Raw genomic sequence first — 26,701 nt, forward strand, 5'->3', positions numbered from 1 at the left:
GAATAGAATAACCGGGCCGATCCAATGATGGTGCAGAGTAAAGGGTGTTCGTTAAGACTTATTCTCGCAGTTGAAGGCTCATGACTTGCAAGCGTAACGGATGACACGGCCACAGGTCGACAGTTGCAGGTCAGCAGGTATGGAAGGATAAGTATAGGTAACGTGTGCAGACGAGGGAAGCCAGAGGGGGCTCTTCGGGAAAGAGGGGTGGCCTGGGCTGGCACGCTGAATGAACGTTTGGGTAATAAACGGAGGGGAGAGAGCTGAGGGATCCCCGAAACGAGCGAGTTCACAGCATGAGGGTTGGAGTGCAGAGTTGATGGAGAGATCTGTTCTTGTTGAGTGAGGGATGGAGTCAGAGCGAGAGGAGAGGCAAGACGGCAGAAAGTGGGCTCAAGCGGCCCAGCTTCCAGCTTACAGCTTACGGTACCGTTACGCGTGCGGTAATCTATCGTACAATATTGCATGATTATTACTACTATTAATACTACGTATTATGCTTAATAGCCAAGCACTATGCGCTGATTTGCCTCTTGACTCGTTGTTTATTGTCTATGCATCTGACTTTATTCTGGCATATGACTCGTCTGTCAGCTTAACAGATCTGAATACTCTCTTTGACTGCAGAGTCAACGCTTTCATAAGAGAGATATGTTATCTAGCTTGTCTCGGTACGTATTGTTACGTGGGTAATAATACAAGGTTGTATGGCGTAGTACGGGCTGTGTTATTCAACTCTAAGTCCACTTATCTTCTCTCTTTACTTTCGTAACACAGAATATGATTTGAACAGAGCAATACTAGGCTCTGCACCCCGTACGGAGTTGTCCCCATATGTACTGTTAACTAACAGTAATATTGATCGCTTATTTGCTCAAGCAAACACCAATCAGAACAGTATAGTAAGTCTAGACCGCGGTATTTTTTCGTCTCTTCTTCACTATGCTGATATCAGTTTTTTATACAGGATAATATAGACGGAGTTATTTTCCATTGCTATAGACATTAAGGTGGCTGTTATCATCGGCATCCGAAACTGTCGCTCAACACTCAAGGTATCACATTGATACATCTGTGATACATCTCGTACGCCTCACTGTTATCGAAAGGCATGGGATGACTACTTGTCTGTGCACTCGCTCTAAACGGCCATTTTACCTAGTTACAGTGGGATGAAAAAAGTGTTGGCACCCCCCAATATCGGTAAAACCCGCACAAGGGTGTCAACACTTTTTTCGTGGTACTGTACGTACTAAACTGGTGTCGCATGGCATTGCCATGCGATATTTGCCGGGTGGACTGTGCAATTCTCGTACTACTACGACTAACATCCATCACAGGTAAGTGGCACAGCTCGTATCGCATACAAATTGGCCATATACGACACCTTAATATTTCCACAACAAATAGATATTTCAGGCTAAGATTTAATATAGAAAATCTAATTACTAAGATTCATTTCATATTCGAAGTCTAAAAGGCTTTTTTCAAATGGGTATTTAGATTCTAATCGACTCTTATAAATTACATGGTATTTTATAATACGTGTGATGGCGTAGCTGATAGGTGAATGTAGGGCTGCCATGGTTTCCCGATTAATGAGTCACATGACCCAAATCACGTGATCCATGATATTACTATTGACCGAGCGTGTAGCCTACTGTTTGTTTTCCTGTTCATGCTTAATATTCTCTTATATACTACGGTTGACCGTTTTTATTCGGAAGTCACACACGATCAAGTAATACTCAGCACGGTATTTTAATAAGAAACTATCTACTATATGGGGTAAAGTCTCTCTACTACTTCAGTCATCGACGTCTGATTATTATGTTCTTCAGCCGTTACTTATGATCAGCTAGCTGGCAGCTGACAGAACACTATCGATTCGTTCTTGATGACAAAAGAGCTTGATATTTTGAATTTCGAATGGATAGGTAATGTTCTTGAACGGCATTCGGTATTCCTTGCTGTTGGTTTATCTACGTCTAGGTCACTAGCACTAGATAATACAATCGTAGAACAGCTAATCCAGCAAGCTGATGGGCCTATATTATTCTGGTTTCTAATAACATGACTACCCTCCAAGAACTAGGGGTGGTGAGGTGTAGTATCCTTCGTACATGGTTAGCGCACAGACAATAGTTGTGCCCTGTAGGACGTCATCTAATTTGACTACTTCAAATACGCCGTTTTCCAACAAGCCATTGATCTCTTTGTCCCTTGATTGGTCGAACTGAGTGAACATTGACTGTATGAGGTCATCTCGATATCGGGCAGGTAATTGCCGATTTCGTTGGGGGCGCCGTACAGGCTCCGCCTGTGGCGTAGATGTGCCTGATTCGTCCACCTGAGATGTAGATGGTGTTGAGTCCGTGGCTTTAAGTGCCTCAGGATCTTCATTTTATGCTCCAAATCGGTGTCTTGGTCATTCTTATTCTGCGGCTTGTAGTAAGGCTTTACAGCAGTTAAACGAAATTGCTTTGGCCCATCTGGAAACTGGATTGTGCACGTCTCGCCGTCAATGCTTAGCAATTTGTATGGCCTTTCCATTCTCCTGCATAGCCAGTGTACCCTTCCCTCCATACGCGCACATCCGAATTTATTGGTAAAAGGTGTATGGCCGTAGATGAGAGGCCGTTGCGCGTATTGAGGGGATCTCGCATCTGTCATTCAGCGTGTAGTTTTCGGACCTCTGTCATTGCCATTTTGAGTGTAGCAGCTCGTTGTGTGATTGTAGGGGCAGAAGGGTCATATTCTACCATTCATGGGTAAGCTCCAAAAACAAGAAGTGTAGGGACTAAACCATCTGGGCCAGCTGTGTCATTGACGGCCTTGACAGCATCTGCAGGGCGGCATCCTTAGGCAGATCTGGTAATTCCCTTTTTATGATATCGTACGAGCGATGAATCGTGGCTGGTATTGTTCAACGGCTCCAATTGCCAATCACGGGACAAAGAGATCAATGGCTTGTTGGAAAACGGCGTATTTGAAGTAGTCAAATTAGACGACGTCCTACAGGGCACAACTATTGTCTGTGCGCTAACCATGTACGAAGGATACTACACCTCACCACCCCTAGTTCTTGGAGGGTAGTCATGTTATTAGAAACCAGAATAATATAGGCCCATCAGCTTGCTGGATTAGCTGTTCTACGATTGTATTATCTAGTGCTAGTGACCTAGACGTAGATAAACCAACACTTGCATTCATACCAGTCCGATAAGCTGATGCTGTATCAAAATAGGATTATATCACATCTATCCCTGTAGTCTGGAAGTAACTCACCTGGAAGAGTGGACTCATCGAGATATATCAGAACACTACATCTAGATTTGTGTGTAATAATCGGAAAATTTCCCTCATACTCTATGGTGGATTACTATTCGTTTTCCTTGCGGAGAATACATAGATATCAATGCACATCCGCGCTGTCATGTCCTGCAAGGCATCTCTCCCTGCGGCGCTTTCGTGGGCTAAATTGAGTATGTCATGCTGAGCACTTGAGTGTCTTCCATTGGACCATTGATCAATCCAATAATGCTAAGATATCTTGGCCGCATATTACACATCATCATAGGGATAAATAATTGAGGCTGTTGTCTTTGAAATGGCAGGTATTTGTTAGGTTCAATGCTAGTCCTGATGTTGTCCGAATAGGCAGGTTGACTCCTACCATTGAGTAAGCGTTGTCAGAGCTTCTGAGTCTTTATGGCGGAGATCGTACAGTTTCGTAGGACGCATAACAATGTTATTACCATCAAAGTATGCCTTGATGACCCGAGCATGCTGAGGACCCTGTGAAGGAGAATAATAGAACCTATCAAAATTTCAGTTATTGACTATATAAACCTGGAGAGTGTTCACATACTGGCGCAATCATATGCGTGAAGTATCGAGGTCGCCTCAATTGTCCGGATATCTCTTCCAGCAGGCAAATCATAATCTCCCCACGACGGAGCTCTTCATCATTGCCATTCAGGTTATAGAAATGCTTGTCTTTGACTTGTAGAACACGTTTTAGGCCAAACCCCGGGTGTTCGAATTGAAACAAACCTGTGAAGGGTGGGGTTGGGATGCTAGGTGTTGTAAGCTCTCATGATAATCTCTTTTGAGTGAGGTGAAAGGCATACAAGATTGAAGAGCAAAGGGTTCCAACGTATTCCGTAGGTCCATAATATGAGCGTTGTAAGCAGGATAATTGTCGAAAAAAGACATAGTAGCATATGCACTGTCTATCGGCCGATATTCTGCGTCATGATTTGAATAATCTGGATACTCTATGTCATCCGGTTCTAGAGTTCGATTGCGCGGATAGGGACTGAAAGAAATAGGTTTTACATCTGAACACTCATCCAATTCCATGGGAGAAATGCGGATTTTGCGGACGGGATTGGTTGCAGAGGAAGACTATGCTGTTCGAGTCCTTCAACATCCTTCACTATGTCTTGCAGCGCAACACGCATTCTTCGGCAGCTTTCCGTTTCCAAAACCATCACTAATGGAAGTAGAAGTCGTATTCTATATATTAAGTAGTAATCGAGAGAATGCACTTCCCGAGATGACCTCGGGAGGAACTGGTCTACCTATCCCAAGAGACCAACTAGTTCTTTATAGCATAGCAATGGAACCTTTCACTGAGAGTAACAATCCATGATTCATCTCTTTGATCTCTGTATCCCTACCTCTCAAAGATGTTGTGCCAGGTCAAGCTACTTATTCTCTATAAAGATGTGTGTTTTTCATGATGAAAGTGATACTGCTAACACTAACAAAGACAACTCCTACATAGAATCCAGCCTAAGAGATATCATTGATTGCCCTAACTATTTTACATAAGGGCCTGCAGCAAAACCTAGAATAAGTCACACATTCACCATTGATAATCTAGTTCCTTGACCAGTATAGCACAGCAATAGAACCTTTCATCCAAACAATAATACTGTTTAAACATCTGCAGACCATACATGATAGCCAGAGTCAAGCCTCTTATTAAAATGAGCCCATATGCTCATAGTACAGTCTGTCAACCTACAAAAACAAATCGATTTTCCATCCTGTTCTACCTATTCGTACACAAGATGGGTGGAATACCGGATCACTTACCCAAAAACCGCGATGAATGGAGAAGAGTTATAGACCGCAACGATCTCAAGAGCGCAACTGTCCATACAACTCAGCTTGCCTCTAGTTCGAAAATGGGATACAGCCAGTTTCTTCTTCTTAGTGTCTTATGGGAGGACCACGGTCGAAAAGCATATAAGCTTCTGCAGAATTGCGCCAATTCATCCCAAAGGCGGAAAAATTGCTTAGGAAACTGGATTCAAGGAAAAAGTATCTCAATAGTTTCCAGAGCTACTCAAAGAGTCAAGAAGGAACCTTCACAACAGCTCGTCATTTCCAGCTTTGTGTACAGGAGACCCAGGAAAGGGCCGACGCAAGTAGCTTCGACACGCCTACTCAAAGCGTACCCGCCACCAGTCGTAGATACATGCAAATCAGCCTGAAACCCCTTCGAAGCAGTCTACAACAGTAAGCGGAACATCAATCCCTATCGGTCTGCCAGATGATGATGACGAGACATCAACAGAGGAGTATACTACACCGTCCCCCATAACTCCCTCAGCTTCTATTTCTGAAGAGCTTCGCAAAGTAATGTTCCCGCCAATAAAGGACAAGAATATTGTCAATACAGCCCTTGATGTATTCTTCAACGCACTTACCATGCACTTCGATATTTTGAGGCAGTGGAACTGGACTCCCCATCGAAAGAGTTTTGTCGGCAAATTTAAAGAGGCTAGCCTCAAGGCTCGTGTCGATGGATACCTGGAAAAGGAGAAAGGAGAACCCTATGCTCTTATCGAGGTGAAACCCGTGATTCGAGAGACCTACCGATGTCGTATTCAGATGTAGGAAAGCGCTCAGACGGTGAGCTGGATCAAAAACGAGGCCCAGAACCCGCGAGACAAACTGTAGGTCTGGGTATCTCCATGTTAAAATTCGCCCCTCATGCTAACACGTACAACGCTTGATAGTCGTATCCATGTATCGTAGAACCGACACGAAATATTCCTTATTTACGCCAAGTATGATGACAGTTATCTCGCATATTTGAAAGATGGAGCAGTCAGCGACAAGGAACCATTTCTGATTATGCACCAGGTGGGCCCTTGGGATACTCGTGTATCTTCTGATATGGCAGAATTGGGATCGATTATTCTTGCTATAAGTTAGAGCTAAATACGGACGCAGAGTTTCAAGCTGTACGCCAAGCTTGAAAGTGTGCCCTAACAATCCAGTCAGCCAACAATTTATTTACTGACAAAAGACGGACCGACACATTGTAATGAATGTTTAACTCGGTGCACTGTCTATATGTCAAGAGGAATAATGGTGAGAGAAGATGCCCACCCCACATAGGAGACGATAAGAAGATAGACCCCCGCTATCGGAACAGAACGGTTATAACCTCCTCTTGAAAATAAAAATAACCGCGACCAAAATGACGACTATTTTCACCAACGGACACTTATTCACAGGAAAGGGGGCGGGAGAGGCAGAGGATGCGTCCTTTGCGGAATGTATGGTCATCCAAGACGACACCATTGTTCACGTTGGGCAGTCGACAGATGGCGTGGTTACCCAGGCCAAACAGAACGGTGCTGTCGTTCAGGATCTCCAGAAGAAATACGTGCTTCCTGGTTTCATTGATGGACACATGCATCTGCTTCTTCTCGGCCAGGCGCTTCAGAAACTAGACTTGGATGGGTCAAACGATTTGACAGGAATACGGGATAGGATCAGCTTGTTCGCCAAGCAGAATCCAAATGTTCATCGGATTCTGTGCAAAGGATGGATGCAGAGTATGACTGACAACGAGGCATTGGCGTCAATGCTGGACGATCTTGATCCCCGGCCAATCTACATTGATGCCAAGGATCTGCACTCGACATGGTGCAACACTGCGGCACTCCAGGAACTCAAGATCGATGAAATGGGTGATATTGAAGGTGGTACTATCCACCGCGATAATAATGGCAAACCATCGGGTCTTTTGTCTGAGGCTGTGGTCTTTGCAGTCGTCTGGCCGTACCTTGCGCGTGCAGCATCGATGGAAGAGAAATTGAATGCGATTAGAGGCGCGATCAGTGCATATACTGCTTCCGGGTACACGGGTTTGGTAGACATGGCCATGGACGAGAACACATGGGAAGTTCTTCATGTGCTGCGACAGCAGCAGCCGGACAGAAAACTAAATCTGCGTATTGCAGCGCATTGGCTGATAGTGCCCTCAGCAGACTCTGAAGCAGACCTGAAGCAAGTCGACAGGGCAATTGAGCTTTATGCCAAGTATAACCTAGATAATTCGCCTGATTTCCGCATTGCAGGTATCAAAGTCATCTGTGACGGGGTGATTGACGGGTGTACAGCAGCACTCCTAGAGCCGTATACCCTCAACGGTGTGTCGTGCGAACCCCTCTGGCCCCAGGAAAAGCTCGCGCCTGTCGTTAGCCGTGCGATCAAAGCAGGACTCCAATGCGCGCTCCATGCGATAGGCGATAAGACGGTGCACATGGTCCTGAACGTGCTCGAGGATCACGGTACTCGCGATGGTCGACACCGAATCGAACATCTCGAGATGACGACTGCTGAAGATGCAGCACGATTAGGAAAACTAGGCATCACAGCATCGGTGCAACCGGTACATTCAGACCCAGATATTCTGCGCGCATGGCCCTCATTGATTGGAAATGATCGATGTCGCCGTGCATTTGCCTATCGTGACTTTGTCGATGGTGGTGCCCCCTTGGCTTTTGGGTCTGATTCCCCCACGGCCCCGTTCAAGCCTTTACCAAATGTATATACGGCAACCACGAGACGATCGGCTCGTCTTCCCGAGTCTGAAGAGACGGTTAATCCACATTTTGCCTTGCCGCTAGTTACAGCCTTTACGGCGGCGACTACGGGGGCTGCGTATGCATGTTTCGCAGACAAGGTAACGGGAAAATTGGAGAAAGGTTTGAAGGCAGACTTTGTGGTGGTTGATATGGAGTGGTCAAAGGAGAGATTATTGCATGCGACTGTGGATGAGACTTGGTTTGAGGGGAAAAGAGTCTTTTAATCCAGAATATTCATCTTGTAGTCTCGATATCTGAAGCTTAAATTAGAAAAGCAGAGATATGGTATCTAAAATGGGATTTATTCACTTGGATTTGCTTCGAGACTGTAACAAAAGCATAAGCGACGTCCAAAATCCGTATACGACTAAGTTATCATTCCACAGAGTAAATCAAGCACGATACTACGAGCATAACATAAATAGCAGCACTTCAAGAGCCAACAGTATCAGTCTATCAGATTATGGTCTTATGACTCTTAATCTAAATCTGCCTACGATGTACCGTGTAAAGAAACAGATAATGATTCTTCGCATTATCGTGCCTCGTGACTCGTGGTATTCATACTACGGCTTTGATCGACATGGCTCCTAGACATGGAACTTGGTATCAAGTCTAGACTGTACTATGTAGCAGTTGACTTGTCTAGTAAAGTAATAAAGCCGGCTAATTTAGGTCTAACCCAACACCAAGTGGCGCCGGGGAACCGGGAATGTTCCATTAATGCCCCTTTTTTCGGTACTTAGCCTTTCACATCTACTCGTAGCCCGTACAATCATTTTCTAGTCCGGTCCACTCGTAATAAAACTGGGATCTCCATCCTTTTCTTTTTTCTGTTCCGTATGGACGGATAAGAATCTTCTTCGTTTTCTAACCTTGCGACTCGTTGCGAGCTAGACCCAATTCACAATTACACGCTAACCGGAGTTTCGAAATGACCAATACGAAATCAGGAATAGAGAAGTCCCGAGAAAGAGGTTAAGCTTCCCATTCCTCAAACGATGGCTCTTTTGTGGCTGGTGGAATGAGAAAAGGGGGAGGGGAACCCTCTTGTCCTATGATCCTATGGGAAAGCAAGGAGCCGGGGCCCCTGCAGGAAGGGCCGGAGAAAGCGTATGTGTGTATGAATTTCCTATTTTGGTAATTTTGCGAGTTGGAGATGTCTTGCATTTGAGATAGCAACAACAACAACAGCGGACAAATAGCCGGACAGTAAGGAATAGAAAAGCGGTCAGTTAGGGCGAGAAAAAGAATATTGAACGGAAGGAGTTAATAAGTTAGGGAAAAACGGTTGAGATGCTAGCATACTTTGTTGATTCTTCACCGACTTGATCGGGTCGATTTGTCGGTGTATATTGAAAAAGTTAACCATATATATGCTCGGGATTGACTGACCGACTTTGTACAATAATCTAGACTATCGGACGATACTACATGCCCAAAGCTTACCGATGGAATGATTTGTTGGTGTGAAGGCGTGTGAAGGCTGTAGAACTAGCAATGCAGTTCATGATAATAGGCGACTCTGGTAAGTGCCACACAGAAAATCTGCAGTAATCTTGCTAGATAGCTAAGACCATTCGTTTGCATCTCTTTAACACTGAGCCGAAGCTATATCATGTGCAGTCTCAAGAATATTCCGCAGAATTGACGTTAGTATTGAAACGTCAACAGGTAAAACCATGGATCGGATGGAAGAAGGGACGGTCCGCTGCACCAACGGAAAAACCAAGAGGCTGGAGCTGTAAGAATTCCAGCAATTTCAACCAATCAATTCGATGCTTACAACTCACCGACCTAACAGTTCATCGCCTAAATCGGTCATTTATGCTCCATACGTATTCCGGGGACTAACCAAGACATGCTGGTGAATGTTCAAAGCGGTGAGGCCTGTTTGTCTTCTTTAGGGCTTGAGATGTCTTTTGCTGTGTTGATACCTTGTTGCGCAGGTTAGCGGGTGTATACATCACCTACGTAATAGTGCGAAAGAGTCCAGATCGCGAACTACTTGAAGTTAAAACTTAGAATAATACGTACAAAGTAATATTACCACGACACCAACGCGCTGTATTGTCATCTACGTAACCCCTCCTGTATGACTAGTCATTCAATTCACTGCGATCAATCCACTTCCGAGTGATGATCAACAGGAACCATCTGGTTTTAGTACGAAGGATGTGGTAGACATTATGGCATCATGATTGCCTAGTACAGTATTCGCATTCTTGTCTGTTCTGGCCCTATTAATGCGCACCTGTGCCTCGGCTACGTGGCGTTGTTTTGATTAACCAACAAACTTGGATAAAGTATAAAAGGTCACGCGCGCATTTAGCCCTAAGAAACCAAGCCGAATAGCCGTGAATAAATTACCAACTCAATGTTCATATCCAGATAACCCAGGCACGAGACGATTATCGTAGTTTCAAGTAGGATGCTAGAAGGGCATACAAGAAATACGCGTGATCGATGAGAATTTCTCGGATTCAAAAGAGGATGACTTGTCGAGCCAGTAAGCCACAGACGCCACACATCTTGTATTCTTGTATTCTTGTATGCGTATGTATTTCTTATTAATTCCTGGTGATCTGCAATCTGACTGGTCGCCCTTTTATTTTCAACAATCGTGATTGGTCCGTTGCGTTTCCGTCATGCTTCAGTTGTTCGAATGATTCGTTTCGGTTCTTTGTTTTCTTTTGCAAGTTGTATGTAGAATTATCTCACTTGGCATATGTATTGTTTTTTATTAGTACTGTACCGCAAGGGTCGCCGGAGTATTCAGATCGGTCCCCGAATCTGTAAATTACTCCTACCAAACAGGCTAACATAGATCATAATGGTAAAATTGTTCCTGTTTTTCATAGTTCAATAAACGAGGGGCAACGGAGGGGGAGGGGAAATATCTATTGATGATGGAGGAGGGGCAAAAACAGAGACGAATCAAAGAGATATTCGCCGGTAAAGTGAGCAAAGGCATCACATGAATGATTCGTGGTTGATTCTTGCGATGTGCAGTGCAAGTGTACTGGCTTATTTAACAAAGGCCACGAGACCCGAGCATGGAAGAAGGTTCGTAGCTAGGGGAGGTTGCAGTATTGAAGATTCCTACTGAGACGACAAGCCGGGGCTGGACGGAAAGCCAGAAAGGGGGCTTGTTAGTGAGTAGAAGGAGGGGCCAGAAGGAGGGGCAGAGTGGGCTGGTGGCAGGTTTTGCTGTTTTAGGCCGTATTTTCAGTACGTACCGTATGTATTGTACATACATAAGTAATAAATGACATTAATTCATGCAGTGCGTGTCTTTAGGCTGGCTTGCTTGGTGGTTACGGTTGCCAAGGGATCGGGCTCTGATGCGGCCCCGCTCCCGATGTATCCAAGATTGCGGTTATGTATGATGTTTATGGGAGATATTTGGGATGTTATCTCATATTTTGACGATGGATCGATCGGATGTTATCTATCAGATGAGATTGACTAACAGGATTACAATCTGGTTTCAAAGTACGTTATATACATTTATACTTCTGAGAATTAGCATGACAGTGATAGTGATACCCACCTACCGGGGTCAGCAGCATGAATTACAACACGCTCGGCAAATTCACGAAACGCACAGTTAAAAAAAAAAATGCAAAATTCGAAAATCAACTCACAAAATACTTCATGCTCCTTGAGTCTTAGACTGTGTACTAGTTCATGCAGCTAAACCAAGCTGGCTAGACAAGGAACCCGTTGTACCGGGATGACGGGTTGCCAGGTCCGCCATGTGGGCTGAAGGGCGTTTGGTTTGTTTCTTGAAGTTGTCACGGTGCTATTCTAATAATCAATGCTGAAGAACTATTCGTGACATCTAAAGTGATTGATAAACTATGAATGACAAGGGCAGGACAAGATGACAGATATTGTTCTCTCTGTTTCTCTATTTGTTTTCTTCATCGAGTAATTCATGCTGTCTGTATCCTCTCTGGTATATTTATTCTTTGTCTGCTTCTGCTTACTACTTAGTACTATATGTATGGCTATTCTGGTTCAACAACGGCACAGTTCCTATCTTTGTACCCCGTACCATCCTGTGTAGGCCTGAGGCCAACATACTACGACTAATGTGGTAAGTTTCCCTGCGTGGGCCACACTGATTCAGTGCGTGTCCGTAATGTAGACTCCGTATGTATTAGATTACGCCCCCCTTTTCTTCCCCTCCATGGCCCGCTTATGCGCCCCTCTTGCACGTAATGACACGCGCCTGTACATATTACATACCATTACGCGCTGCTTCGCTCGGCAAAACCAGGTATTAGTCGTAACAAACACCACGTATGTCATGCTATTTCCACTAACCCGTCCTCGTCTGTTTTACGGACACGCGCTCTTTCCAGCTCGCCCGTCAAATTCCACTCACTTCCCCCCTCCTTCCTTCCTGCCTTCCTTCCTGGCTTCCTGTCTGGCCTCCTTCCTTCTTTACCTCTCCTCCCTCCCTTTTCATCCCATTTATTTTTTCTCTGATTTCAACATCTTCCCCTTCTCCCCTCCTCCAACCACTAGGACTGTATACAGTTCCTCCCTAATCATATCATATCACTTCTCTTCTGATCTTTATTCCCGTCCGCCTGTGGCTGGACATCCTTTTCCCCTCTCCCAGCTTGCCCTTCCCCCTCATCCCTCTAACCCCGTTTCCCGGTTTTTACATCAGCTTTGGTCAAACCCCCGCCCAAGGAATGAACAGACAGCAACGCGACTCTTCAACGTCGTTAAACCTCATTCACACCCGGTGCGCGCCCTCCGTCCGGCTGATACCGCAGTCGTATTCTTTGTCACCTTCAACATATTGACAAGAATAACGCCCGTGGCCGCTTCGTCCCCCTCGTCTCGACATGGCTCCCACGGCTCCTTCCGCGGCCTCGAACTCGCCGGCCAAGAAGCCTTCTGCTCCAGAGAAGAAATATAAGTGTCAATTTTGCAATCGTGCTTTCAGTCGCAGTGAACATCGCAGCCGACACGAGCGATCTCGTATGTCACCCTTTGCATTGTGTCTTAAAACTCCATGCTCGAAATACTAACTTGACCTGTCAATCTCGTAGACACCAAGGAACGTCCATTCAAATGCTTAAAATGCCGCAGCACCTTCGTGCGACGAGATTTGCTTCTCCGTCATGACCGTACCGTTCATGCCAAGGATGGAGGCATCCCTCTCGTCAGCGAAGGACGCAGACGTGGCGGTAATGCAGGTACTCAAAAGAGCCCGCCTACTGCCGCCGCGCCCCCCAAACCTTCTATTACTATTGACCCTACCACTTTAGAGCAAATTGAGGCAAGCAGTGATGGTATGGTCGACCTTGAAACAGCAGCCATGTTGATGACGGATTTCCAACATAAAGCTGCTGCTGCCGCTACTGGTCATGTGCAAGACCGCACTGGTTCCGATCGCTCGTTCTCACCCAATCGTGGATCTCTTCTTGATCAGCATGCCTCTTATCTATCGGGAAATGCCACGCTACCTCAAATGCCCTGGGACTCTTTGGTTTCGCCCACCGAGACAAAACATCATTCCATGTTCGCTTCTCAAGATGCTGGTTCTCATGGTCATCAAATGTCAATGATGTCGGCTCGGGATACACTGGCACCCTCTTTGCATTCGCTCGTCGACTCATTACCAATGTCTGGCAACTCGACTCCAAATGCGCTGTCGCCATACCCCTCAATGACCGGCCCAGTCAGCCCAGTGAACTACCGCCGCTCTCCTGGTCCCAGTCAAGCGCTCACTCTGCCAAAAGCCCCTCAGCTTGTTAATGAGATGGAGAGGCAACGTATTGTGGAGAATGTCAAGAATTCGGACAGCTTGTCATCGCTACCGGAAGGCTTCCAGCTCCCATCCACTGCGTTGTTGAATAAGTATCTTTCGACTTACTTCAACCTTTACCACCACCATCTGCCCTTCTTGCACCAGGGCTCTTTCGAGCCTACCGAAGCTTCGCCGCCCCTTCTCTTGGCCGTGCTTTCTATCGGTGCCCTTTATACATTTGAGCGGGAGCATGCGTTCATGCTACACGTTGGGTCAAAGGTCCTTGTCAACCAGTTCCTTCAACAGAAAGATAACTTTGATTCGCGAAAATGTCCATTGTGGGCCATGCAAAGTACTTTGTTGAACATGATCTTTGAGAGCTGGAGCGGCGATCCAAAGGGGCTGGAATGGACCTGCTCTATCAAGAGTTTACTCGCCAATGTAAGCCTTTGTCTTTGATTTATATTTTATTTTATACTGACTCTTCTAGATGGTCGCTGGAAACCGCTATCAATTGAAGCTGCGCACCGAGGCTCGTGAAGGCCGACTACCCACTCGTGAGCAGTGGATTGAAGACGAGTCTTGTCGTCGGACGTACTACGCCGTCTACATCTTCTTTGGCATGCTGACTTTGACATTCAACCATACTCCTGCCATGAGCCTCGACGAGCTTGACAGCTTAGAGTTGCCGTCATCTGAGTCGCTATGGAGCCTTGATGTGACTGATGAGGACTCCTGGCACCGCACTTTGAGCACAGTGATCCCTGTCAACATTCGTGAAGCACATGATCGGTTGTTCCAGGGTGAACAGACAAGGTACAGTGCTTTTGCTACTCGAGTCATGATCAATGCGCTCTTCCTTCAAGTGTGGAGCCACAAGCGCAGTTTCGAGGCTCTCCAGGACGTAGTAACCGAATACAAGCTTCGTCTGGCGTTGGAGACTTGGGAGAACTCACTTGAGCTGTGCGAACCTGAAACCATCGTGGTTCCTTTGAGCACTCCCCAAAAGGGTCATCCTTTGATCTTCAACTCCATGGCCATTTACCGCAACACCCGGGCCCGGTTGGCAGTAGACCTCAAGTCTGTTCAAGAAGCTTTGCGCTACCACTCCTCATACGAGGTCGCCGCTGCTATGACGGTTGCCCGTGACAAGGTCAAGCGTTCTCCTGAAATGAACAATGTCATTCAACAATGCTTCGAATGCATTGAAATTGCTGCTGTGCAAGGTATCAACTGGGTTGCCAAGACATCTGCCACTAACTGGAGCGTTGAGCACCCTCTTTGCGGCTTGGACCTTATGGTGATCCTCAGCTTGTGGCTTTATCGCCTGGAACATGACGAGGAGCCTGCTACGGATGCTGAGATGGCCATTTACGCCAAGGTACGCAATCTGTTCGATGATGACGCCATTGATGCCTTTGGCAAATTGAGCTCTACCGTCGCACGTGTATGGGGCAACATTCTCGATGGCGTTGTTGTCTGGGGACTCACCAAGCTCATGGGCGAGTCCTTCAAGCTTCATGCGCAGGCCTTGGTTGGTTATGAGGATTCTTTGCAGGTTGCCAAAGACCAGCCATTGCATCCTATGCCTACGAAGAGCCTTGCCAGCGTTGGCACTGCATACTAAGCCTAGCTTAGTTTTCCGTCTATCCGCAAACGTTACGATGGACAACTACTTTCTTTTGTTAATGATTCTCTTCGCCTTGGATAACCGCTATACTTTTTTTAACAGTTATAATAACTTAATTGTCACTCATTCTGGTATCGGGGCGTTGGGAAACACGTGGAGAAATCCAAAGACGATGTGACCCTCGTCACTGGACTCGCATCTTGAATCATGGTCGCACAATTTTGGCGCGTTGATTCCTTACACTCGTTTATACACTCTTTGTTATTTTTGGGTCATCGGTCAAAATCGGAATACGGCACTCGGACTGGACTGGCAAGGGGGCGGCATAGTAGTGTCTTTGCGATTACGGATGACACTGGTCCTCTCCCTAGCATTCGCCTTTTTTTTCGGCTTTTCTTATCTCTCATTATTCCCTTTTATCTTTTGCATTTTTCTGCGTTCAGTTTGGGTCTCATTCTGGTTGTCTTCATAAGAGCTCACAGGAGTCCGGTCAGTGCGTCTTCTCGGTTTTTGATGGTTAGCGAAGGCAACAATTATCTACACTCGGCTGGTCCTGTGTGTTTCTTCGATTCTGGCTCTGCCATTTAATATTACTATTATTTGTTGTTTTGGTTCTTACCTTCTTCATCGCCGAACCTGACTTGATACCTTGCTTAATGTTTGCGCTTGTTGTTTATGTTGCATGCTTGACCTTATTGATTTATGTTTCACTGCGTCTGCTAGATTATGTTTATGCATTGCTCTGGATTTTGCACCCAGACACTCGTCTCTCCTCTCAGTCTTGTCGTTAGCACTGCTGAAGTACATGCTTTTTGTTGTTGATTTGATTTGATTTTTGTCATCGTTTGATTGGAAATTTAATTGATTCGATTCTTGGATTATATGCATTGCAATTTCACAATTTGAATAGTGTATTTGTACTATAGTTTTGAGCGCAAATAAATAAAAAAAAACTGGGGATGAAACTTTTTGTCTACATAATAGTAGTATGTACGGAGTAGTGTCTTTCGGATATGCTGTCGACTTCCGTACCTGAGCACAAGTCGTAGTGAGCTAAGTATGCGACCAAATAATTTCAGCACCCTCCTCTGTTCGACGACTGTACATACCGCGACGCAGAATCGTCAATCTATAGCAAGATGCTTTATAGGCCACATTCTATTTCATAATGAACTAATTCGTCCTTGAATTTACAAGTCTCAGGTTGTCTAGAGGTGAAATTCTGAGCGGGGAATAAGGTACCTTACACCAAGCTTTTAACAAGAGTTTAACAAGAGCAGATCAAAGCTGATTTTTTTTACGACGAAAGGAGAAGATGTCTCACTCATCGCACGATATAATAGACGACCTTGAAAAGGCACCAGACGAAGAAAACGCCGTGGCACCGCTATCAGAACTCACCTCAGAACGACCGGTTGAGCGTCGCGATCGCGGAACAGACCGCGAAAGGATCAGAGACGAAGAACAACAAAGGGAGCAGGAAGAAAGTGCAGGCTACGATGAGGGTATACCGCTTGCAGAAATCACGTCTGAGCCACCGGTTGAGAGACACGAAGAGCGAACGACGACGGTAGCAGAGGTTTTGCCTCCGTTGTCAGCCTGGGCTACAAGACTGTATACGATTTCATATCTGGTATTCTTTGCGATCTGGGGAACACTTGCGCGACTGGGTGTGCAGGCCTTGACGACGTATCCTGGCGCACCCGTGCTTACGGGTGTGCTATGGGCGAATGTAGGCGGATGTATCCTAATGGGCTTCTTCATCGAGGATCGAAACATATTTCGCGAAGAATGGGGTCAACCTACAAACCCTGGAAAGTCGCAGAACCCACGGCGCAGGCTACCGTCCACAGCGAGCGCGCAAGAACGATGGCTTAAAACCCACAAGACAGTGAAAAAATCAATTCCGCTTTACATCGGCCTCACGACGGGGTTTTGTGGCTCGTTTACTAGTTTCTCGAGTTTTATGCGAGATGCGTTTTTGGCACTATCGAATGATTTGGTCGATCCGTCTGTTTTGTCTACTTCTAGTAGTCTGATTGATGGCCGCGGACGAGGGGATAGTTTTATGGCTGTTGTTGCGGTGCTCGCTATAACCGTGTCGATGAGTATAGCCGCTTTTTATCTAGGTGCCCACCTTGCGCTCGCGCTCGATTCGTGGATACCCATCATTCCATTCCGATTTACGCGAAATGTGCTTGATCGTCTTGTCGTTTTCCTAGGTTGGGGCTGTTGGCTCGGTGCAGTTTTTATGGCTATCTGGCCACCGCATAATGCATGGCGAACCGATGCACTGTTCGCGATTATCTTTGCGCCGCTGGGTTGTCTATTCAGGTTTTATATGTCACTTGCATTGAACGCGCGAATCCCTGCTTTCCCCTTGGGAACTTTTGCGGTTAATATTATTGGTACGGGGGTGTTGGGTATGTGTTTCGATTTGCAGCATGTAGCTGGTATTGGGGCCCCGGCTACATCATGGCGTTTTGATCCTCTGGCATCGTCAAGGCCGTCACGTTTCCCTGGTGCGGCGGCTGAGATAGAGGCCACCGCACGCTCGATCTTGGTATCCTGTCAGGTCTTGCAGGCTGTCATGGATGGATTCTGTGGCGCGACTACGACGGTGAGTACCTGGATAGCTGAGCTGACGTCTATTGGACTGGGAACCTCGCGACGGCGTCGATTTGCATGGGCGTATTTGTATGCTGTGGTTAGTATGGGAGTGGGATTGGGATTGTTGGTTATTGTTATGGGGAGTGTACGATGGAGTCGTGGGTTTGATAAGCCTTATTGCTAGCTACGTGGCCCTCGTATATACTACTTTTGTCCAGTCAATGTCATATGTATCATAATCATAACTCATATTTACAGCCGACAATCAAAACATGTCCTTCGCACTTTGACCACCACTCGCCTGCATCATCGACAAAGGTGTGCGATTGCTCACTGCGCTCCCATTTTGATACGTATTGGATTGCGAATTCCCAGACCAAGATTCATTCCCGTCCGTATCTATCCTTAATCCAGCAGTTGCAGCGTCTTGCATATGTTTTTCCACGGCAGTAGTAGTGATAACGGTGTTGGTATCACTCATCCCATCTTCACTATTATGACGGGTCCCACTCTCAGTCTTGAACTCGGCCGGTTCAGTCAGGAATTCCAACGTTTGTCCCTGCGTTTGCGCAATCGGATCCCGATTTGCGTATCGATGTAAGGCCTTGTCGTGATATCCGCCTCGTTCGTGATGGAAGCCGCGGGCTCGAAGTTCTTTACGTCGAACTTCGTCGCGGGCTGCTGCGCGACGTTGGGATGCTATCAGCTCGTCTGTTAGTACACCTTCTCAGGAACTGTTGAATAGAGGAAGGCTTACCCTGCCAGAATATATAGTATACAGCAACGGTTAGGATACAAGCGGCCAAAAACCCGAACATGATTCCTAGCTCTTGCCGGAGGGAAACGGGTTGTTGGCCATGTAATGGATAACCGTCTAGACTGTCTAGCTCCATTTCGATGGTCCTACTTATTTCGATTTATGTTCTGTCAATATTGTTGATGTTGTTGTAGTCGGGGGATAGTTATGCGATGATAGTTATGCGATCCGAGAATTCCGTATTGTAGATGCTCATGACAATAGAGAGACACAACGCATATCTGACAATAGAGACATGGGATACAATGAATAATATAGAGAAAAGACTAGCACAGGAAGCCAGAAAATGAAACTGAGTTGCGCTGTGGTCCCTTCATCCTAGTCAGTCGTACAAGAGTTATCTTCCAAGTTGTTGAATCTCGTATGGCAGCAGTGGGGCTGAAACATTACAAACCAATCAGGGCGTTGTATATGATACAGGTCCGCGGGGGCCGTATTGGAATTACCATTAGTTTGTATATCGTTACGATGGGTTAGGATACAGAGTACCTCATGAATGAGTCACTCCAATGTATCAGTTGTAAGTATCCGGTGTTCTCTGATCTATCATAAGGTATATAACATAAATCCTATCCAACATTATGTAACATGGGTCTGGACCCGCGTATAAGCAGAGCACGCTCGGTAAACAAGAGCCGGCGTGACAAAGGAATATAGAAACAGAAGGAAAGTACATATTGACCTAACCATCCCAAGTGTGTATCTGTAGTGACATAGTCAGAGTCGAGTTCCGACGGTATCGAGACCAGAATTGAAAGTTTTCAAGCGGCGTGGACTGAAAACATCTTTGATAAGTGATAGAGTCAAGGCGGACGGAATATTATAAGGGAATCGGAAATCTTTGGTTTGCTCGCTTGGTGTATCGTATTAGAGTATTATGTGCGATAAGCATCGTCTTGTTAGGCATGCATGAACAGACGAATTGAAAGTATTCGCTGCTTAGGGGGGGCGTCGCGATATGTATTTCAGTCGTAGCATGAACTACCCCAGCATCAATGCTGCAAGCGTGGTACAAGCGAGCCCAAAAGCCATCCCGTACCAGGGTGCTTGCCCCAAAGCACCCTCATTCCTGGCCTTCAAACGAGGAAGAACCGTCACTCTTGCACCAATATCCTGCGTAAAAGTCTTCAAGTCAACCAACTGGCCCAGCCATCGATCGGAGTGAGTATTATGTGTATGTGTAAACGACTCGTCTGCCATTGCTTGTATTGACTCTGACACTGTCTCCGTCCGCGTGACTATAACCGAAGGCGAGTGCTGAGAGACATGATTGCCCAATTCGCTTTTCGATACGGGATTATCTGCAGAAACCGTGGTGGCAGAGAGGAGAAGCGCGGCGAGGGGGCTCGATATCTTCATTCTCGAGGTCGAATATAATATATACACACACAATTCTTCGAGGATCTACTGAGCGCTCGCGCAGTACGGCAGAAGTATCCGCGTCGAGTATGGTTGGCAATTGTGGTCCGAAAGTAAAGCTGACGACACCGCTCGGTAACCTTAGGACAACCAAGGTTCTCGTGAAGTTAATTCGAGAGGAAATGGTAGTTTGTAAGAGCGGCGATTCAATCCGAGAGCGCAATTGTTCGTAATCCGTATTAAAAAGACATCACGACGTAGCACAGGCGACGATAGATCAAACAATCAATCAAACAGCCTCGCACTGCGAGTGTGGGCCAAGCGAAAATACACGAACCGGTCGCATTGACGCGTGAGAAGGAGAGGAAAAAGAAGAAATGAGCAGAAATGAAGCCATTGGGGTTGTGGAGCTAGCTGGGTAGCTTCCAGGTGAATAGGAGACTCTTCAACTCGGCAAATCAGGGATTTCCGGCACTGAGCCGTTTTGAGCCACGCTAACATGGCCAGCCGCGCCGGTGGCTAACTGGATATGGTTTAGTGGAACGGATAGCTGGTGCTTAGTCCTTCTTTGAAGAACGCTAAGCCGAATGCAGCAAGGATAGCTGGAATTGGATGACGTCGAGAGAAAAAAAGTCTTCTTTTGTACTGATTCATGACTCTATTGATTCTATTGATTCATCGTTGATTGACGTTACAACAGCTTGTTCCACTCAGGACTTGCAACAAATTTCTCGCTGAGCTGTCCCATAGACCACACGCTTCTCTCTCCGGTATCCTCCTCGCCAGCCCCCATGGTCGACGGTGTAGATGCAATGACCGCTTCCTGCACAAAATTGACGTTGGCGCCCTTATCCAGCTCAAATGAAATCCCACCCCAATCCAAGGTGACACGGCCTGACTTGTGGAGATGCAGTCGTCCGACCCGCCCGGCCGGCAGTTGGCGCTGAGTCGCAGTCACAAGTTTTCCTGCTGGTTTCTTTGCGACGTTCACCTTTTCTTCTTGGTCTTCTTCCCTCTTCACCTCAATATCGCCTAGGCCTTGTGTAGGATTCTCCTGTACCACCGTGACATCTTCTGTAGCCACGTTGTCTTGTACTTCAAGAGGCTCTGCTTCACCGGGCACAGTCAGATTAGGCGTCAAGGGTGGGAATTGAATTAGGTATAAGCGGCCGGCGTTTTTGTCGACAGTCTCTTCTTCTTTTACTTCCTCCTCTGCTTTTCCGCCATCTCCTTTGCATTCACCCTCTGTAGTCGTGGCTTGTTTCTCCACTGTAACTGGCTCATCAGGTGTCAAGATATCCTTCAAAGTCTCGAGGTCTTCATTATGACGGTCAAACTCTTCAATCTCTTCTTTTGTTCGTAGCAGGCTTCGAGGATCTTTAACGACTACGCTCTTTCGTGCCTTCACGCGCTGCGCAGGGAGAGGCGTCTCATCGAGATCCTCGGCATGCGGTACATCCGCCATAACCAAATCGCCATCTGTAGGCTCCCGCTTGACCTTCGGAGTGGCAGGGTCTTCACTAATGAATAATTCATTGTCCGACTCCTCCTCTTCTAGTGTCTTGCGACTCGGTTCAGCTGCAATACTAGTACTGGCGTCAACATCGACACTGACGATTCGTTCTTCATGTTCATGACGTTCCACTCGAATAGGCCTGGGGCCTCGAAGAGGTATAGCCAGTTTCTTAACGGCCTTTTTGCCCTTTGCATCTTTTGAATCTTCTTCGTCTTCACTACTATCGTCCAGATTGATTTCATCAATACTGATCCGGAGGGCTGAAGCTTGCTCATTCTCGTCCGAGGAATAGCCACCATTGTTGTTTGATCGCCAATGTGCTGGTGTGTGTGAGCGGGAAAGAGTATGTCGCAAAGCTGGCGAGGAGCGTGAATCATTCTCAAATCGGCCACCACGGCCTCGTTTGAAGCCTCCCGGACCACCAAACATCACCCCACCTCGCCCCCCTCTACCCCGTGCCCTGGGAGCATTTCCGAGCCGTGCTCGTTGTATTGCTTCTGCTTCTGATAACCGCTGTCGGTTCCTCTCTGCTTCTAATTCTATTAAGGCATCTCGCTCCTCTTTGGCACGTCGATTGGCGGATCGTGGTGCAAATTTTAGGGCCGGTTTGGTTGGTCCTCCTAACTCGCCGCGGGAGAGCGATCCTCCTCTGGGTCCTATACTTCCTCCTGGCGTGCGTCTATTCAGAGACTGTAGGCGTTGGACGGGGGGTCGTGCGGAGGGTGCTGTAGACGACGACGACGACGACGCTGTATTGGCGGTATCTTCTGTAGAGCCAGCGAGCGCTGGCCTTCTTGCAGCGCCGCGTCCGGCTGCTTTGGGGGGCATTTGTGATGGCGTCTCGATGGTGAAGGTTCGGCAGCGTTTAAGTCACGCTAAGTTATCAATGTAGCAGAATATGCCGAGAACAGTCAAATAATTCAAGATCAAACGTTTATTGAAGTCTGAATTGACTAAGAATTCTGCTGGCGATACAGTCAAGTCCTCGTGCAACGAGTGCCTGAAGAAAATAAAAATGTTCAGAAACTGAACCGCGATAGCTTGCCTTATCTTGCCCTAGTCTATTTCCGGAATAGCGGGCATGTTAATGATCTTAATCTGAGCCGTTGGCCAATCACAGCGGGATATAAATCAATTTCGAGATATGGCTGTAGCTGAGGTAGGTAAGTACGAACAAAGTATCGAAAGTCAATAACTACTATTTTGAGCTAGGTAATAACATAGTCCAGAGATGAAAAGAGGAATAGCACTGAATACATGTTAATACTGATATGACCATCCTCTCCTTCGACCATGATCCGGTGCAAATAGGGCCTTGATTTGCACGGTGGTCGACAAAATTCCCCAGTAAAATATGAGCGCGACAACCAGCACAAACAGAAATCAATATGATGAAAAGAGAGAAAATGACTAGAAAGGAACATCCACACAGAGCTACCAAGATCAACACGAAGAGCAGATAAAGGTAACAGCCAAGTCGAAAGAGACGATGTAGCGCCGGTGTAGATATTCGATGTGAGACAGCAGGCGATTGCCGTCCCTGGAAATAATCACAGAGAAAATGAAAGGAATGAGTAGGTGTGCCCATAAGCTCAATAGGCAGTAGTCGAGCTTTAAAGGCGAGTCAAGCGAGTGGTATTCGTATGAGCGATGGAACGAAGAGTGACGACAGTGGTGAGATGCAAGCGATGCGATGCAATGAGGAAAGATTGGATGCAATACCTGTAGCAGGAAGATATTGCCAGAAGGATATGGTGGGCCCATAGTGATGTAGGGTACAATAAATTAAATCTAATGAATAGAGACGCTCAACTCCTTGCAGCAATCAATTCAGGAAGAATAGACAAGCGATGAAAATATGGAGCAATGAGAGTATGATCACCGCTTCCGCTTTTTATTTTTGTCGCCTGATGCGACAGATTCTGCAGGAGTCGCTGGAGTAGGCAATCCAACTGCATCGATCACTGCTCCAGGCTCTACGGTCTTCTTGATGGGAACACCCATATGTCGGCCATAACGACCTTTCCGTCCGTTTCCTTCGTCTTCGCTGATACAACCTTCCAGACCAATACCTGCATCTTTACACCTGCCGCACGGTCGTTGACGGTCACAACCCTTCTTGCTCTTGCGGCAACGTTGACAACGAGGCTTTGTGGATAGATCTTCCTCATCTGCAGCAAGTTGATGTTGGAAATTGACACCGGATCCAGATGTCTTTCGTGATGGTGCAGGACTCAAAGTTTGTAGTGCTGTCTCGGTCTTCGGGCCAGTCGCTGAAGGAAGACTTGATTTAGACTTACGAGCAACAGGACGAGCTTTTCCATTCTTTGTAGGTTTGGCGGGAGCTGATTTTGTAGCGCGGCTCTTGCTCGAGGAAACACTATCTGATTTGACCTTCTGTTTCTTTGCGCGGGGAGCATCGGCACCCTCGTAGTCGTCATCATGGTACTCGTCCTTGACAGGGTCGCTGGTTTGGTGGTATTCTTCACCTTCATCGGCGCTGGCATCGGTGCTATCGTAACTTGGGAGTATATCATCTAATCGCTTGTAGCTCTGTTTAACATGACCAGGTGGTAGTAATGGACTAGACTCCACACGTTGCCTCGATCGGGGTGGGAGCTCCTGGTCATCTTCATTATCGCTGAAATCCCCGTCGCTTGTCGCACCTGTTGAAGATGCATCGGCTGCACCGCTGAAGGCATCATCCAATGTGGAAGTAGAGTTGCGACCATGGGAAAAGTTTGAGGCGTCTCCAAGACGGATCAATTGCAATGCCACATCCTCGTCTGATATGCAGCTGGCAATAGTTGGATCTGGCGTTGGGAGTATTCCGGATGCTGTTTGGCGGTTCGCAGAACCTGGAACTGAGCTGCCAGAGAGGCGCGAGCGATGTCCATTATCTGTGAAGACCCCATTAGAGTAGAGGGAGCTTTTTGCTGACCCGTTCCCATATCCGTGTTCGCTATATCCGTAACTCTGAGGGGATGGCAACGGATGTTTGTTATTCAAAGGACGGTGCGTAGGTCGAGCGAATGGGGATGGTTCGCCATCGTTACCAATCGATCGTCGTTGCGGAGATATAGAGGATGTAGAAGTGGTCAATGGAACTTGTGGAGGAGCAAAAAGAGGTAATTCCTATCAATAACATGTTTCGTTAGTTTAAGACAATTAGAATAGTCCCAAAGCATCGATAGCCATACCGAGCTCTCAAATTTGGGCTTCTTGCGACGGCTTTCTTGAACAATGTTGTCCATGCTGATCTCGGAACTTGCGAATTGTTCACTCCGAGCTTTTCTAGAGCCACTAATAGAGCCATGGCCGCCCTCGCTGTCGCTATATCCGGATATCGGATCTTCAGCGAAACTGCCATGTGCACTCGACCCTCGACTCTTTACTCCGTTTCTCGTAGAGCCCTTGTGTTGTGAAGCACTGCGCCGGCCTCTTCCAGATGGAGAAGTGCTAGGTCTTCTGGTGCGTGATAATGGACGGGATGATGAAGAGCCATAAAGGTGCCCTTGGCCTGTGGTTGGGACCATTTGAAAGGGTTCTCCAAGACTTGGTCGCTTGCGACCATCCATTGTAGTCATGCCGTGATAGTGTGGCTCGTAGCTGTCGGCATAGCTATGAACGGGTATCACTCGGACATAGACAGTCATATTGTTTCTCAAGTTTTCATACCTCGCAATGAGGGTTGTGCCGTGCTCATCTTCAAAACTCACTCCACTAGCGACGCCATCATAGATACCATAAAAATTTTTGACCGTGGTCACAATGGAGTCAGTCGTATCATGAGGGAAGATTTGAACTCGCATTGGAATTCTGGCTCGAATCTTTGAGTTCTCATCGAGAAGAAGCTCAAAGGCGACGTTCTTGGGTGCAGGGCTACCCGGGGAGTGATATTGTTGAGGAGTCATATCACCTTGGTACCGATCCATGTCACCAAAGTTATTTCCCAAGCTTGCAAGGCCCTCTGCAGCTTGGTGATCTTGTTGTGAAGGGATATTCATCGCTTAACGGCGATAGGATAGTGACCTGCTTGGGGGCGCCTTGGGCGCCTTGTTCTTCTACAGGCTATACGAGTATAGGCGACAGAAACAAAGACGCAAGGCCGCAGTCGAAATGGGCTGCTTTCTGCAACCGTCAAGCGCTTTGATAGGATCCAGGGACCCTTGTGCAAGATCGCCGGATGGATTGATTTTGTTCCGTTGGTTGAATTGCCTCAAACCTGGGGTTCCGATGAGAGAATGGGTGGGGGTGGAAGATGACGGAAAATTCGGTACGACGAGAGGATGTCAAACTATCATGAACAAGCGACGTTAACACCAAGGTCTTTATGAATCAGGAATTGAAATGTATAGCCTTTAGGTTATGTGAAGTGTATAGTTCGATGGATGGAGAGAATCGAAGGATGGGTATGGCCCGATCCAGGTAACCCGAGAAGGATCAGGACCTGGAGACTAGGCGGATGCACAGATTGGAGATAGACATACTCTTCCACCACGATTTTGTGATTGACGATAGTCGCCTAGCGTAGAGGCTTCGATATGATGGCCGTAATCGAGCGACGACTACCGAAATGGACTGTGATGGCTTTGGGGATGATCTGGTTCTGCGATGAGGAATCCTAATTAGCACCAGTACGTAACCGACGCATGAGGCAGGATGAGGAGGATACAAGAGGGATACATACTGAGTTCCAGTGAACAAAGTAACTTTACCTTTGAATGAACTGATCCTAATGCAAAGAACAACAGTCGGGATGTGGTGGTAATAGAAGAATGAAGTGCTGCTTGGGAAAGAGGAGGAGTTGGGGGAATCGGGTGGGTGCGAGAGGTTTCACTCTCAAGCGAAAAACGGCCTGGTCCAGACAGAGAGTGCCATGCTGGTCGCCGACGACTCTTATTTGTTTTCCGCCTCTTTCCACTTCTTGGAATCTTTCTACGCCGTTTGTTAACCATACAATTGACAATTTTTTGTGCTATTGTATCTTAAAAATTCATATTGATACTGATTCATTGTGTGTAGCGCAAGTTCATTCAAGAGCCATCGGCATCGCATTGGCAGCGCATGCGGACGAATGATTCAAAGAAGATAGACC

At 46.8% G+C, this 26,701-nt stretch overlaps 8 protein-coding genes across 9 annotated transcripts, besides 1 other annotated feature; 4 read left to right on the plus strand and 4 right to left on the minus strand.

Annotated features, from left to right (window-relative positions):
• Positions 1 to 3,672: 3,672 nt before the first annotated feature.
• On the minus strand, positions 3,673 to 4,176 carry TSTA_053910 (uncharacterized protein; the record flags this gene model as incomplete). Its single annotated transcript, XM_002486945.1, has 3 exons — positions 3,673 to 3,798; positions 3,872 to 4,056; positions 4,134 to 4,176. The coding sequence occupies 3 exons, from the start codon at positions 4,174 to 4,176 to the stop codon at positions 3,673 to 3,675; spliced, it is 354 nt and encodes a 117-aa protein (XP_002486990.1).
• Positions 4,177 to 5,081: 905 nt separating this feature from the next.
• On the plus strand, positions 5,082 to 6,249 carry TSTA_053920 (uncharacterized protein; the record flags this gene model as incomplete). The annotated part of the gene is made up of 2 exons (XM_002486946.1): positions 5,082 to 5,165; positions 5,503 to 6,249. 2 exons carry the CDS (start codon positions 5,082 to 5,084, stop codon positions 5,911 to 5,913), a joined length of 495 nt encoding a protein of 164 aa, XP_002486991.1. The 3' UTR covers positions 5,914 to 6,249.
• A 253-nt stretch (positions 6,250 to 6,502) lies between these two features.
• Positions 6,503 to 8,188, plus strand: TSTA_053930 (uncharacterized protein; the record flags this gene model as incomplete). Its single annotated transcript, XM_002486947.1, has 1 exon — positions 6,503 to 8,188. The coding sequence occupies one exon, from the start codon at positions 6,503 to 6,505 to the stop codon at positions 8,120 to 8,122; it is 1,620 nt and encodes a 539-aa protein (XP_002486992.1). The 3' UTR covers positions 8,123 to 8,188.
• Positions 8,189 to 12,296: 4,108 nt separating this feature from the next.
• Positions 12,297 to 12,370: a sequence feature (CT-rich).
• A 393-nt stretch (positions 12,371 to 12,763) lies between these two features.
• Positions 12,764 to 16,237, plus strand: TSTA_053940 (C2H2 finger domain protein, putative; the record flags this gene model as incomplete). Its single annotated transcript, XM_002486948.1, has 3 exons — positions 12,764 to 12,899; positions 12,971 to 14,112; positions 14,162 to 16,237. 3 exons carry the CDS (start codon positions 12,764 to 12,766, stop codon positions 15,296 to 15,298), a joined length of 2,415 nt encoding a protein of 804 aa, XP_002486993.1. The 3' UTR covers positions 15,299 to 16,237.
• A 157-nt stretch (positions 16,238 to 16,394) lies between these two features.
• On the plus strand, positions 16,395 to 18,150 carry TSTA_053950 (chromosome condensation protein (CrcB), putative; the record flags this gene model as incomplete). Its single annotated transcript, XM_002486949.1, has 2 exons — positions 16,395 to 18,073; positions 18,096 to 18,150. The coding sequence occupies exons 1-2, from the start codon at positions 16,617 to 16,619 to the stop codon at positions 18,148 to 18,150; spliced, it is 1,512 nt and encodes a 503-aa protein (XP_002486994.1). The 5' UTR covers positions 16,395 to 16,616.
• Positions 17,445 to 19,061, minus strand: TSTA_053960 (uncharacterized protein). Of its 2 annotated transcripts, none has more exons than XM_002486951.1 (2): positions 18,669 to 19,061; positions 17,445 to 18,589 (listed from the first exon to the last, which is right to left on the minus strand). In XM_002486951.1, exons 1-2 carry the CDS (start codon positions 18,802 to 18,804, stop codon positions 18,177 to 18,179), a joined length of 549 nt encoding a protein of 182 aa, XP_002486996.1. In that variant the 5' UTR covers positions 18,805 to 19,061; the 3' UTR covers positions 17,445 to 18,176. The 2 variants fall into 2 exon arrangements, with proteins under 2 accessions (XP_002486996.1, XP_002486995.1); XM_002486950.1 differs by having other exon boundaries at positions 17,445 to 18,610.
• Positions 19,062 to 20,665: 1,604 nt separating this feature from the next.
• On the minus strand, positions 20,666 to 22,431 carry TSTA_053970 (DNA-directed RNA polymerase III RPC4, putative; the record flags this gene model as incomplete). Its single annotated transcript, XM_002486952.1, has 2 exons — positions 20,666 to 20,732; positions 20,786 to 22,431. 2 exons carry the CDS (start codon positions 22,429 to 22,431, stop codon positions 20,666 to 20,668), a joined length of 1,713 nt encoding a protein of 570 aa, XP_002486997.1.
• Positions 22,432 to 22,787: 356 nt separating this feature from the next.
• TSTA_053980 (C6 finger domain protein, putative) lies at positions 22,788 to 25,670 on the minus strand. The gene is made up of 2 exons (XM_002486953.1): positions 24,804 to 25,670; positions 22,788 to 24,738 (listed from the first exon to the last, which is right to left on the minus strand). Exons 1-2 carry the CDS (start codon positions 25,608 to 25,610, stop codon positions 23,482 to 23,484), a joined length of 2,064 nt encoding a protein of 687 aa, XP_002486998.1. The 5' UTR covers positions 25,611 to 25,670; the 3' UTR covers positions 22,788 to 23,481.
• Positions 25,671 to 26,701: the final 1,031 nt, after the last annotated feature.

The sequence above is a fragment of the Talaromyces stipitatus genome, genomic scaffold (genome assembly GCF_000003125.1).
Source record: "Talaromyces stipitatus ATCC 10500 scf_1105507295487 genomic scaffold, whole genome shotgun sequence".
Taxonomy (NCBI): domain Eukaryota; kingdom Fungi; phylum Ascomycota; class Eurotiomycetes; order Eurotiales; family Trichocomaceae; genus Talaromyces; species Talaromyces stipitatus.